Here is a 14,111-nt window from a genome sequence, read left to right as displayed (position 1 = left end):
GTAGTACAGTATATTCTGCATAATCATTGGATGATGTGTCTTTTGCCATGTTCCTGTAGGTATGACTACAGAGAGATGCTGTACAACTCCACGTTCTGCCTGGTGCCCCGAGGACGGCGGCTGGGTTCCTTCCGCTTCCTGGAGGCCCTGCAGGTCAGTGGTATACATGCACACACACACACACGCACACACACGCACGCACACACACACACACACGCACACAGGCACACAGGCACACAGGCACACAGGCCTAAATAATGGCCATCACGCTATTATTAGAGATCAGCTTTTTTCCATTTCAGGAAATTAAGGCAAATCTTAAACAGGCAATACAAGTCAAAAAATTAAAGACAAGATTACATAATATAAAAGTAAAAGCAGAATCGACAACAAAAACATAACACAAAAATACAAGTCAGGTTTAGCACTGCATAAGACATCCAGCAACATATGAGTACCTTTACTATGCAATACCAATATCTAAAATGTTAACATTAAGAGGCATTGTCAGATCAACATATGAAAGAAAGGGCTGCCACACTCTGATATACTTATCAGTAGAACCCCTCAGTGTATATCTATATTTTCTAGTTTAAGAACATGACCTCGCAGATCCACCGACTAAAGGAAGGTGGACAACTATTTTTCCAGTTCAAGAGTATTAAACGCTGTGCCAGCAAGGCGGAGTAAGCTATGCTGTCCAAGTGTATCCCACGCAAGCCAAGATTCTCAGAGGGCACACCGAAAAGACCAAGCATAGGGCAAGGCTCGATCGTCTGACTGGAGATACAGTATATGAGAATACCTCAAATATGGAAGACCAAAATGTTGACAGGCTTGGGCAAGACCAGAAGATTATGGAAAAGACTGGCAGGGGCTTGCTTACATCTGTCAACAAGTAGAATCAACTACGGGAAATATCCTGGACAGCCTAACCTTTGGCTTTGACATATGTAATTGATGACTCTTAAACTGAATGAGGCCGTGCCTCGCATATATAGATGAAGAATGGATTTGTTTAAGAAAATCTTGGTCTTCTGTAATTACTGTGTCTAGGTCGTTTTCCCATTGTTCTTTTATTGATAACGAGGTACCCTCCATATCAGAGATCATTGTATAAAGTATTGAAACATTGCCCTTCACCCGAGGTTTGAGATCTAGGATTGAATCAAGAGAGGTCTTTAACACAATGGAAGCCAAGGTTTCTAACATTTCTAGCTGTTGCTAGTGCCGCCGTTCACTTACGCTTTATTTTGAAGAGCCTCGGAAGCTTTGTGCGTGTGCATGTGAGTGTCCACTGACGATTGAGGAAGATAATCCATTTGTTTACAAACGCTCGCGAAACTAAAATCCAAACCGGGGCCGACCATCGCGGTAAAGTGTCGCCGTGAAAACAATCAGATCTCTGCTTCCCTGGCGTTCTTTGCACCTTATTCAGAGATAAAGCCCTTTTTATGTTTCAGCATAGAATGGAAGTGTATGCAGCCTAGATGCTCCATTTTGTTTCTGTGCGAGCCACGTTATGACGTATGGACCAGGATCTTTCACAGGGAACACAACATGTGCACAGCTGCATGCTGCACAGTTAAAGGGCCAGTTCACCTCTGGGACAACCAGATCTTATTTTATTGTTGTTTGGGACACGATCAACACAATCCTGAGTTATTTTTGTGTGTTCAATCTGTGTTTTGAGATATTTTAGTATTTCAGCATGAATGATGATGCATTTTGCATCATATGATGCAGCATGATGACTCATATGATGCAAAATGCATCATCATTCATGCTGAAATACTAAAATATCTCAAAACACAGATTGAACACAAAAAATAACTCAGGATTGTGTTGATCGTGTCCCAAACAACAATAAAATAAGATCTGGTTGTCCCAGAGGTGAACTGGCCCTTTAACCCTTTGTCTCGTTCCTCAACGAGACAACTGATTTTTGGCACAGCGACCGCCAGTGGCCGTATCTCGTTACTGTACAAGTTTGGCTCCATGGGTGTTAATGGCATTGTTGGGAACTGTATGAATTGACTTCTTACAAAATGTCTAATCTGTAAATAGTGAAAGAAGTTCTGTCTTGACAGACCAAACTCTCTGCTAACTTGCTCAAACGACATGAAAACACCATCTTTAAATAGCTTTTTGACATTCAAAATTCCCTTATTAGTCCACTGATTGAAAGATTGGTCCATTAAAGAAGCCGGGAACAAATGGTTGGCTGAAATTGGGGCATTAATAGACATGGGAGCTAAGCCATAATGTTTCCTAAATTGCGACCAAATCTTCAACGAATGATCAGTGCTGAGGGATGGTGATGATGATGTAGTGAGGGTTCTCAGTAGCTTGCAGTGGTGTTGCACAGCCAGTATTAAATAGCTGTCCATGACTTTGTGTTTTCAATGCCCCCCTCTGACATCCGTAGTTTGCCACTTTCACCCTTCATCTCTTCTTTTCCATTAATCATTTTCTCTTCTCCACTTATGCAATTCTCCTTCTCTGGTGGGTATGAATTAAGTTAAACCCATACATGCAATCATAACCCTTTAGGGCTATATGATATGGACAAAATTATCCTTCAGACCTTTTTGGTAAGATTTGTTCACATTCTCCCTTTATTGTTCACATCGCCAGCTAAATTGAATCTCTCTCTCTTCCTCTCTCTAAATAATATACAACATATAATACTTGATAAAGTGCATCGCAATTTTAACATACGGTGAGATCGAACAGTTAGCGCTGGAATGTGTCACAGACACACTTTCACATGAGAGGGCGATACACACCATTACAAAAAACCTGTAAGATGTGACACCTAATTGGCATTTGAACATAAAGCATCCAACGGTCCATTACTAGTTCACTTTGGGGTCACCTCGTTGTGTTGACAAGCTTGCATATGGAACCACGTTTCTAATCACAAAGATGGATACATCGCCCCATCTCATAAACCGTTGCCACTCAAATTGAAAGGTTCTATGAGGAGACTGTGCAAGATCTCAGCAAAAGCTTAATCAACTGTGCCAAGGCTCTAACCACAGACGCATGGACGGCACTCATGACAAGAAATTCCATAGCCATGGGAGTACATTTAGATTTATTGCCAGCCACTGAACCAACCGACTTTATGAAGGATTATTCTTCAGTGCCTATCTATCAAATATTCGAATGCTAATTTTGGTCAGTTATGCCCATCCCTAGTATTAGTGTATGGTCCTTTAAGAGAGGTCATCTGTTGTTTCAGTATTGCCATGCAATTGATTTACTAGACCCTTTTTAGCCCTACGAAATCCTGTTCTGTATTCATATCTTTGTCCAAAACTCATTTTGTCTGATGTGGTTCTTCATGTGCCTTTCTGCTTGTCTTTAGTCATCCTGCTCTCTTCATGTCAAATTGTATCATTCATTCTATGCAGATATTGGATTATGTGATGTGTGTTGTGTCATGATAATAATGTGTCTTAACTTGACATTTCAGCCTTTGGCTGCAGTAATCCCAGATCAACACCATAGATATTGAGAATTGCACATATTAGCTTGACTATGCTGAGTGTACTGCACATCTCACAAAGACGAATCAGAAGGAAAATAAGAAATACAATACATTATTTAGCCCCACTGCCCGGTGGCCCAGTGCTGGGATGCTTGATGAAATCCATTCACATGTTCAAGTTCTCACTGTCATGATCATAACACATGACACACACACACACACACACACACACACACACACACACACACACCCACCCACACCCACACCCACACACACGTTTAATTCAGAGGAAGAAACTGCAAAGACGTGGTCTTGGGCAGTAAGTTACTGTATCCATCTTTTTCATACCTTCCTGATTCCTTCCTGACATTTCACAAGCTGCTGGGGACAGAAGTCATTGTAGCATAAACAGCAAGTAATACATCGTCTAGCCCAGTGGTTCTCAACCTTTTCAGGCCGCGACCCACCAAGTAATCATATTTTAACTGGGGACCCCCCACCCTGACGAGCACTAAGAGTTGAGGCATTCCATTTTGTATGACACAGTACTATTGTGAAAATAGCCGATCTAAATCTATATCTGCTATTTTCACAATCTGCTATTTTCACAATTTCTGCCTCTAATATTTGACAATTTGGCCAATGTTTAATTTGGTGTTAAAAGGTGTTAAAAAGTCCTTACATTGTCACTTTAGAAATGTGCAGATACTCCTCTATACATTTAAACGTTATATTGGTTTGTTTACTGTGGAGTGAGAATACAGTGCAGCACATTAAAGGGCCTACACCATGCTTTTAAAACTATATTTTTTGTATAAATATATGCTCAAAATTGAGTCTTAGACAGGTTTTAACCCTCAACAAACACTCTGACCATTCTTTTTGTTTGTTCTAGCTCTACTATAATGAGGCTCTCCAGCTGCAATACCAAAACGGCCTCTGTTTGCTCAGGGGCGCATCTAGTGGGGTTTTTCCAGAAAAAAAAAAAGTTTTTTGAAAAAAAAAAAAGTTTTTTGAAAAAAAAGTTTTTTGAAAAAAAAAAAACGTTTTTGAAAAAAAAAGTTTTGAAAAAAAGTGTTTTGAAAAAAAAGTTTTTGAAAAAAAGTTTTTTGAAAAAAAAAGTTTTTGAAAAAAGTTTTGAAAAAAAAAATTGAAAAAAAGTTTTGAAAAAAAAGATTTTTGAAAAGATTTTTTTTTTGACTGACAGTTTTTGAAAAAAAAATTGAAAAAAATTTTTGGAAAAAAAAACATTTTTGGAAAAAAAAACCTTTTTGAAAAAAAAAGTTTTTTGAAAAAAATTTTTTTTTTACTCTGAAAAAAAAACGGGAAACGCGTGTGACGTCACATGCGTCAACTCTCAGAACAGCACTGTTCTGAGAACCCGTGGAAAGCTTTTCATCTCTGTCTTCCCAAAACCAGAGAAAGACACAATGTACAGAAATAGGACTTTGTGAGGATAGAAGGTGCCAGTGGGACCCCAAAAAATGGTTTTAAAATAGAAAAAGTGAAAATTCATGGTGTAGGTCCTTTAAGTTAATCATCTGGGGACCCCCCCAAATAATTTGGGGACCCCTCTGGGGGTCCCGACCCACAGGTTGAGAACCACTGGTCTAGCAATATGCATTTAAAAGGAAATGGAATCCACACACTGTAAATGTCAAAGTTTATTATTTTGACAAACAGGTTTTCTAATATGCAATTAGCCTACTTACTCTACTTAGACATGTTTTACTGGTTTAGTAGGTTTAAATACTGTACTTGGGGGGGCCGTAGAAGAATGAATGGAAAATAAGGGCCATTCTTCTTTACATTCAGCGTAACTGAGAGAGGACGAGATCATTTAGCGACCTACAACCGGGTCGCGACGTGGTCGGTAGTTTTCAGCGACCGGGTCGCAAAATCGAGCGACCGGGTCGCTAAATGGAGCGACCGGGTCGCTAAATCACCGACCGCGGCACTAAAGCGAGCGACCGGGTCGCTAAATGGAGCGACCGGGTCGCTAAATCACCGACCGCAGCACTAAAGCGAGCGACCGGGTCGCTAAATCGACCGACTGGGACGCTAATTCCATCGACCGGGACGCTAATTCCACCGACTGGGACGCTAATCCAGCGACCGGGTAGGTAAATCCACCGACCGGTGGTCGCTTCCACCGACCTCCTAACCCTAACCCTAAACCTAACCTCAGTAACCTTACCTCAGTTAGGCTAACCTGCCACGCAACCTCCCGACCGTTACCTCAGTTAGGCTAACCTGCCACGCAACCTCCATACCGGGTCGCTAAATCACCGACCGCGTCGCTAAATCACCGACCGCGTCGCTAAATCACCGACCGCGTCGCTAAAGCGAGCGACCGGGTCGCTAAATCGACCGACTGGGGCGCAAAATCTTCCGACCGGGTCGCTAAATCTACCGACCTAAAACTGCAGGCAGGTCGGTAGATTTAGCGACCGGGTCGGTCGATTTAGCGGCGCGGTCGGTGATTTAGCGACCCGGTCGCTCGATTTAGCGACCCGGTCGCTGAAAACTACCGACCACGTCGCAACCCGGTTGTAGGTCGCTAAATGATCTCGCTCCTACTGGCGTAACTTGCTGGAGGAGAGGACCCAATGACACTTGTTGCTGCTGTGGATACCGACACATCAGTGGCCTGAACAGAGATGATGTGTGGGGTGGCTGGTGTTGGTAGACTAGCAGTTGAATAAAATCATGTGGCTAATAACTGCTTTTGTAGTTGGAAGAAGTCATCTGAAGATAAATAGGTGGCAATAGTTTCATGATTCCTTATCTATTTTTGACTGTATTGAAAATCATACCTTGGGAAATTCTAAATACCCTGTGTACCATAATACATGGATACTGCCCATTGCCCAAGCCCTCTGAGGCTACCGCATGAAAGAGTCGGGAAATGCCTCTCATATTTATTCTTAGAATTTCATTGTACCCAAATGGCCATCTGCGTATGCAAACAGGAAATCAAAAAGCAGCTAAGGCAATGAATCAAATTTATGGCAGTGCTCGATATTGGGATGAAATTGCATAATGCAAGAACTGAGAGGATTCACACTATATAATAGCTGGTTAAATATTTGATCATGGGATTTGACCAGTAATCCTAGATCAACACCATAGATATTGAATGAATGAGAAGCCTGATGAATGTACGTTTAGATTGGCTTTGTGAAGTGTTTGCTCTTACAGTACATCCCCTTAAAATGTTTTAGGCAAATGATTTGGCTAAAGAAATTCTTGGGTTTTCTACCCAGCCTGCCATTAATCAGACGGTTATTTGTTAAAAAATTCAAATACAAAATATAGTAACAATAAATCAGTTAAACTGAACAAAATGTTCCAGTGTGTGCTTCATAAAATGTTTTCAAATGTCAGTCTCTGGCCTGAAGACACATTTGCATGCCATTGCGTGCCATCTGATATGTGGTGTAGAGAGATCAACTGTTTATACACTGGGGAGTTGCCTTGGCCAAACACCCCAGGATATGGGTGTTTTGTGTTTATTACGACCCTGTCATCTAGCTTGACGCCCACTCTGTGACTCATTTAAACAGCATAAGGAACTGTCACTTAGCATCTAGTAACAACCCTAGGCCTTATTGCATGCATTTACAATTTAAGCATTTAGCAGATGCTCTTAATCCAGATTTACTTACAATAAGCAAGGTATTACATCAGTACATGTACTTTTATGGATGTATGCAGTTTTTTATGATATGGTATGTTGGCAGTTGTGTGTGTGTGTGTGTGTGTGAGAGAGAGAGCATACAGTACACAAGTGTGTGTCTTCTTACAGTGCAGTGTGTGAGTCAGTACATGTGTGGGAATTTGAGGAATTGACAGAGCAGCACTATGACCTTCTTGTAGTGTTGATTGCTCTGTGAGGTTGTGAAGGCAGGGCTGAGTTTCAGAAGGTTGGTGCATTACCTGATGTCACTATGGTATTAGAACAGAATTGCACCATTGATGGAGTGTGAGTGTGCAGGTGGGAGCATGTCTTTATGGCACTGAGGTGCTGTAGGTAAGTTCGGGGATAGTGTTGGCATTGGCAGTGATTAAACAGACTGAAATGGGCCTATTGACATTAACCAGTCTGTTAGATACGTGCAAGACTGACCAACATTTAAATAGACTATTCTACTGCTATTAATAATCGATTATTCTGACCCATGCCTACTGTCTGTACAGACTACAATTGGCCTACTACACTAACCACACTTAGAACCAACACACACCTCCTGCAAGCTTTCTCTCCGTCCATTATGCTAAGATAAAGATATCTCCTGAACACCTTGAATAAAGTGACAGTGACAGTGATGCCACAAACATCTGAAAGGTAAATCCGAGTAACTTGTAAGTTCATGGGGCCCCTGATAGCACAGGAGAAGTTCTGCATGAAGTTGATATCAATGATGAATGCTTGGAATCTAGATGCATATTAGCTTCCGTGGGCTCACTCCAGTAGGAGGTCTAACCCTCCAGCAGAAAGCACTTGTGATTGGTTGTTTAGTTTTATGTGTGTGGTACATTTGGGAGAGGCTGAATACGTGGGCTGGACAGACCCCTTGAATGGCCTGATTTCCGAGCTCTGGAAATCATCCATGGAGAAGGGACCGCACAGCATACTCCATGTGCTGTCATACTTTTCTTTGTCTGTTTTTTCATTTTTCAACCTTTATGGAGGAACACAAATTAAATGTCAAATGAGTGATGGCTTCCCAATCTGTGTCAAAATGAAGTGCTTGAAGACCCATTTCACTGGAGAATCACTAGGAAGCAGACAGCGCTCTCATCCAGCGTTCCAAAACCACTTATTAAATGTGTCTAATGATTTCTTCTTGTTGTCTATGAATAGAATTGTTAAATGTCACTGGCTGTCATTTCAGACAGAAGATGTTCTGAGACATTTCATCTCTTTGTTAACCAACAGTTTTTTGTTGTGTATGTGTTTGGGTTATCACTGTGTTTGTGTTCATCCTTGTGCTTGTCTGATGTGTGCTGGTCTGTGTCTTCCTCATACAGGCAGCATGTGTACCAGTGATGCTGAGTAATGGTTGGGAGCTGCCTTTCTCAGAGATCATTGACTGGAATACCGCAGCAGTGATGGGAGATGAAAGACTGCTACTGCAGGTAAAAAAAAAACTCACAGTAGTTTATATTTGGATCACAGAAACACAACCAACAGTTGTATTCACAGACAGACAAATGAATGGAAATAGTAGCGCCATGAATGAACAACGGTCTCCCAAAGCTGAAGGCAAGAGAGCCAAACACTAATGATGCAGGTCTTAACCTTAGCCAGTTGACAGATAGATTGACACTGTCAATAAAACACCAGCACCCTGCGTGGCTTGAAGAGGAATTTGACTTAATTCCACGTGTCTGTTGTTTTCCCTGTCAACCTTCCTGATAATGTCATCTGTCCCAGATCCCCTCCACGGTGCGCTCCATCCACCAAGACAAGATCCTGTCTCTGAGACAGCAGACCCAGTTCCTCTGGGAGGCCTACTTCAACTCTGTGGAGAGTATAGTGCTCACTACGCTGGAGGTATGCAACGCACGCACGCACGCACGCACGCACGCACGCACGCACGCACGCACACACACACACACACACACACACACACACACACACACACACACACACACTATGAAAGCAAGTGCATACTCTAGTCTACACCTGTTGTTGGTTGTGATAACCACAATGTGGGCAAATTTGAAAACTGAGAGGGGGGAAATAAAGTGTTGAACTGTGTTGTAATGTTTTCTGAGTTGGTCATTAATCCCCCCAGTGCCTTGGATATCAATCATGTCAGTGGTTTGCCCCTGTCAGAGTCCATTTAACGGTACTCTGCTTGGTGATTGCTGGCCTCGCATACACCACTTGGGCTAGAGTTACACACAGGCACAGATGAGAGATGGGAAGCTAGAAAGAAGATAGGGAGGTATGGAAGGAAAGAAGGAGACGGGGAGAAAGAGAGAGGATGTATAAGGTTAGGTCGGTAATTCTTTGAAGTACTCTGTAATGCAGTGTCATGTGCTGGAAATAGACGATCTATAAGCTCACATCTATACGTTTCACGGATGCCATACATTGTGAGCTTGTAGATCAGCTATTTTTGGCGTACGACGGAGCATAAATTGGGCAACATCCTGATGAAGATGAATGGGCACCGACGTTTAACATTTGAATGTAATTTCACTCATGTACAGTACAGTTCAGAAGAGAAGACGAGACAGCCATTAGAATGGACAACGTGTTAAGTAATGTAAGCAGCCAGTAGTAAAAGTAGTGCTATTTTAAGTTGAGACATAATTAATCATGATTACATTTAGTGTTTACTGACTACAGTGCACAGCACAATGTTGTCCCTAGATAATGTTACACAGGCTGATCCCAGGGGAGAGGAAGTCAGGCTGCCGGAAGGCAGGGCTGGGATTTCACTGTCACCAGGGTAATGTTTCACCTCCAAGGAGCTGATGTTCAATCTGTTTACTCTCATAATATCTTGACCTTGTTCAATAAGAAAGATGACATGTTAGAGATCAGTGTTTTGTATTCAGCTTTGCTCCTTATTTGGCTACCAGCTGGAAGTTCCTCCACATAATCTGGACTTCAAAGTATAGGAAAACTCAAGTCACTTCTGCCTCTTTTAGAGTAATTTTGAACTTTGGCTTGTACAATTAATTGCTTGGGCATGCTAGAAGTCCAAATATTATACATCATCTTTATCAGTTGCTTTTTTACTCTGTGGTAGGAACTTGAAGCAGTACGGTAATTCCATTCATTCATTGTTTGGTGAGAGTGAATCACACTTTTAGCAGATAAACACAAACATAGCAGATGCTGACAATATATTTATAAGTTCCAGTATATATACACCTACTGTACAATTATTTTTGTAGCCTGTGGTGATAGTGCTTGCATGTTACACCGATATTGGTGATTTTTGTTTCACCAGAGAGCTCCCGTCATGGGTAATGTAACATAAATACAGCCATTTCACTTTCAATTATGTTCTAGGTCTAGTTTTTATTGCCCTGTCTCTGCAGGAGCCCCGCCGTCTATAAATGTCTGTTTGTCTTTGTGTCTGGAGATAATCGGGAGATAATCTTGCAAACCACTGGACCAATCAGCACCACATGTCTTGTGCACTCTGTCAGTAGGCCACAGAAGTAACTCTACAGATTGATTTCATGATATTTATTTGTTACTTAATGTTTTATATTTTGGTAGTTACATAATGGAAGTCAAAGGTGCTTGATCAGGCTGGAACCTTGCCCCATTTTTTCATACGTCACTGATATGTCATAGACACTGTCGTTAAAGATGTTTGACAGAACAGGCTGGCCACATGAAGTCCAAGATCTGCATAAATATATCATCAATGTTGGGCAGAAACCTTGTACAGTATCTCTAAGTTTAAAATGTGTGTTTTTTCAAAATTAAAGCCCTACTTAATCATACAAGAGTGTTGCACAAATGTAGTGGAAAATAGCAGATCTACAAGCACACAACATCGGCTATTTTTTTTAGTTTTTAAAAATAAAAAAGGAACGGTTTTGGACATACAAGGTTTCCACCCGAAAACAACGATATTTAAAATATATATATTTTCATGGCAGAATCAGTTTTCTATCTTGCCCAGGTAGCTAGCTATCGAACTCAAGGTTCTACCAAACTTAAAAATAATTTTAATATCCTGAAGTCTTAGTACACTGTGAACCTTTTTTCCCCACCTGCCAGCAAAGAGTTTAACTGGGAGAGTGCGTGCAAAGGTTCATGCCTACAGTAGGTCCTCAATGTCTGTCCATGCTAAACAAAACCAGTTGCAGAAGGCCTCTACATACGTCTTATATTTTTCTTTGCCGGGTTCCATTTTTCACGCTTGCTTGCTTACAGTTAGTTATTTCTGCTCCAATTTCTGCCTTCAGAGTGAATGCAAATTGCTTTGAATTATGGTATAAACAGTGTTTAGTCAAGAGTCACAGTGCATTTTCATAAAGGTTAAAGTATTTGCCCTGCATAGTGCATGGACTTGGCTATTGTTGCCTCCTGAGTCTGGATACAAGACACCATACACGCATCACAGCAGCAAGGCAAGCTAGAAAGCAGGTGTCTTTCTTGTCAGACACACAAACTCCCTCTTTGTCCAATTCGAAGTCAACGGACAAAGAGGATCTCAGTTCAAAGGTTTTTCTTGGACAGCAAATTCGTATTTCTCTTTGCTGTAATTGTGGAGCAGTGAGCTGTCCTGTTCCAGCTTCTTAATAGCTTTTATCCTAATTTATTTTGAGATTTCAAATAGCTTTTCTGTTTTTCTTTTTTCTTTTTTAATAGTGAAAATAGACGATCTACAAGCTCACAACACGACGCATCTGCTATTGTTGCTATTCGTCATACAACTCTTCATTTGTATACATGACGGAAAATCTCTCTCTCGCTCTGTTGGTACAGATTATCCAGGACCGGGTACTGCAGCACACCTCCAGAAGTAACCTCATGTGGAACAGTCTACCCGGAGGCCTCTTCACCCTGCCTCAATACTCCACATATCTAGGATATTTCCCCTTCTACTATGCCAAGCTGGGTCAGTGTCTCATGCATGAAGATACTGTGTACATACAGTAGAGCATTGGTTCTTAAACTTCCCATAACTTGTTTCTCACTATGACACACAAACACACACACGCACACGCACACACGCGCACGCACACACACACACACACACACACACACACACACACACACACACACACACACACACACACACACACACACACACACACATGCAAATTAACCACTGAAATTAATACTCCTGCATACCTCATTAACGACACATGGTAATATTAGACAGCTTGACAGTGAGGTTTTCATTCACCAACATTAGCACAGCTGGCTTATGTCCACTTGTGAATGCTAGTCAATCGAACATGTGAAGCAGTTTGACATTGGAATTAATTATTTAAATTAATGTTTATTTATTCATAATTTGCCACAGAGAGGCACACCAATTACTTCTGCCATGTTGCCATGTCGTACATGTGCCTGGGTAATTGGCTAGCTATGTGGCTTGTTGTTGACATTAGGACTGGCACCCATTCCTTAACAATCCCCAATTAAAACAGAGCAGGTGTACACAAAGTAGGCACAGCTTGAAATGAGCACAACTACACACACATACACACACACACACACACACACACACACACACACACACACACACACACACACACACACACACACAGAAATACACAAACAGCCAGAGGGGTGCTGGAGGCGTGATTAGAATTGGTCTTCTGTTTCTGCAGTGAAGCAAACGAGATTGCAGCTGCGGATTTGGTAAAGTGTCGGGAGAGCTGGTACTACTGAGATATTTGACTCAGACGTGACTTTGACGTAATCATAAATGCGTACTGTATATCGTAATAATATTTTCTGATTAAGTAAATGTTTTCTGTGTTTGAGGTGGGTGATGCTAATGTTATGGATTAAAAAATGTATTGTTGTGTCCTGTTTATGAAACAAAGACAGAAAGCGAGAAGAATTCTGACTAGAATAATGCTGGCTTAATTGTATCCCTACAGAGTGCATGCTATTAGTGTTGTGTCTAATTGGCATAACACCAAGTCCAGTATAATGTGTATCAAAGTGTATCTTGTGACTAAAACAGGACCTATTTCTTTCTTTTTCATGGGACACAAAAACATATCTGATTAATTCTGTTGTTGATTCCTGACTGTCTTCCAGGTATCAAGCCATACCCCAAGTTCACAGCGGTCATTCATGTGGTTACGCCACTGGTCTCTCAGTCCCAGCCAATTATCAAGCTGCTCGTGTCCGTGGCCAAATCCCAGTACTGTGCTCAGGTGATAAAACACACACAAACTCTGCTGATACTCTCTTTGGTGATGAGGGTGTGGAAGCCGGTTCCTGCTGTGTGTGACGTCATTGTTACGGTGGATCTCCACATGAGTTTGTGGTGTAGTCACGCTCAAATGTTTTCAGAAAAGACACACACGCCATATTTAACCCGAACCATGGTTTTGCTTGCTATTTTAATTTACTTGAATTTGTCAGGGGCACGGCTGAATATAAATACATAGCTTTTACTATGACACACATCAAATTCAGAAATTATTGACGGCACCTACTTTGTTGCATGGCGGTATCGCCCGGCAAAATAAGAGATATTGAATATTCCCTGTGTGCAGGTGATAGTGCTGTGGAACTGTGACAAGCCTCTCCCTGCAAAGCACCGCTGGCCTGCCACTTCAGTCCCTGTCATTGTCATAGAGGGGGAAAATAAGGTAAAAACAACAGCTTTTTGTCCTGTTTCCCATTGCTTTCTCCTGACATCAGAGCCGTTCTGCATCTGTCCTTCACGCATAGCGTATCCCTCTAAATAACAACAAAGCAATAAGCACCATTGGACCAAGTGCATAACGATCTTTTAATATTTGAAGCCATTTGACCTTCTGAATTTCCTTGTTAAGCTGCCAAGAGTGGATTGATGTTGACGTTCTGGATTCTTAGGGATGGTTTATAGAGAAGTAATGACATCAAACTAGGACACTACCGCTTTTAAACTCCACTCCTGAT

The 14,111-nt window shown here is 41.5% G+C and overlaps 1 protein-coding gene across 1 annotated transcript in view; it reads left to right on the top strand.

Moving 5' to 3' along the window:
• LOC308280590 (exostosin-1a-like) overlaps positions 1 to 14,111 on the top strand; it is a 66,760-nt gene that overhangs the window by 45,428 nt on the left and 7,221 nt on the right. The window contains exons 2-7 of the mRNA XM_080720920.1: positions 60 to 153; positions 8,531 to 8,638; positions 8,937 to 9,056; positions 11,967 to 12,099; positions 13,260 to 13,378; positions 13,724 to 13,819. Coding sequence (XP_080577046.1) covers positions 60 to 153; positions 8,531 to 8,638; positions 8,937 to 9,056; positions 11,967 to 12,099; positions 13,260 to 13,378; positions 13,724 to 13,819 — 670 coding nt within the window. The remainder of the gene's footprint in view (positions 1 to 59; positions 154 to 8,530; positions 8,639 to 8,936; positions 9,057 to 11,966; positions 12,100 to 13,259; positions 13,379 to 13,723; positions 13,820 to 14,111) is intronic.

Source organism: Nannobrachium achirus (assembly GCF_963921795.1).
Source record: "Nannobrachium achirus genome assembly, chromosome: 2".
NCBI classification, from domain to species: Eukaryota; Metazoa; Chordata; class Actinopteri; order Myctophiformes; family Myctophidae; genus Nannobrachium; species Nannobrachium achirus.
The sequence above is the reverse complement of the archived record's forward strand: the minus strand, read 5'-3'. Positions and strand labels throughout refer to the sequence as shown.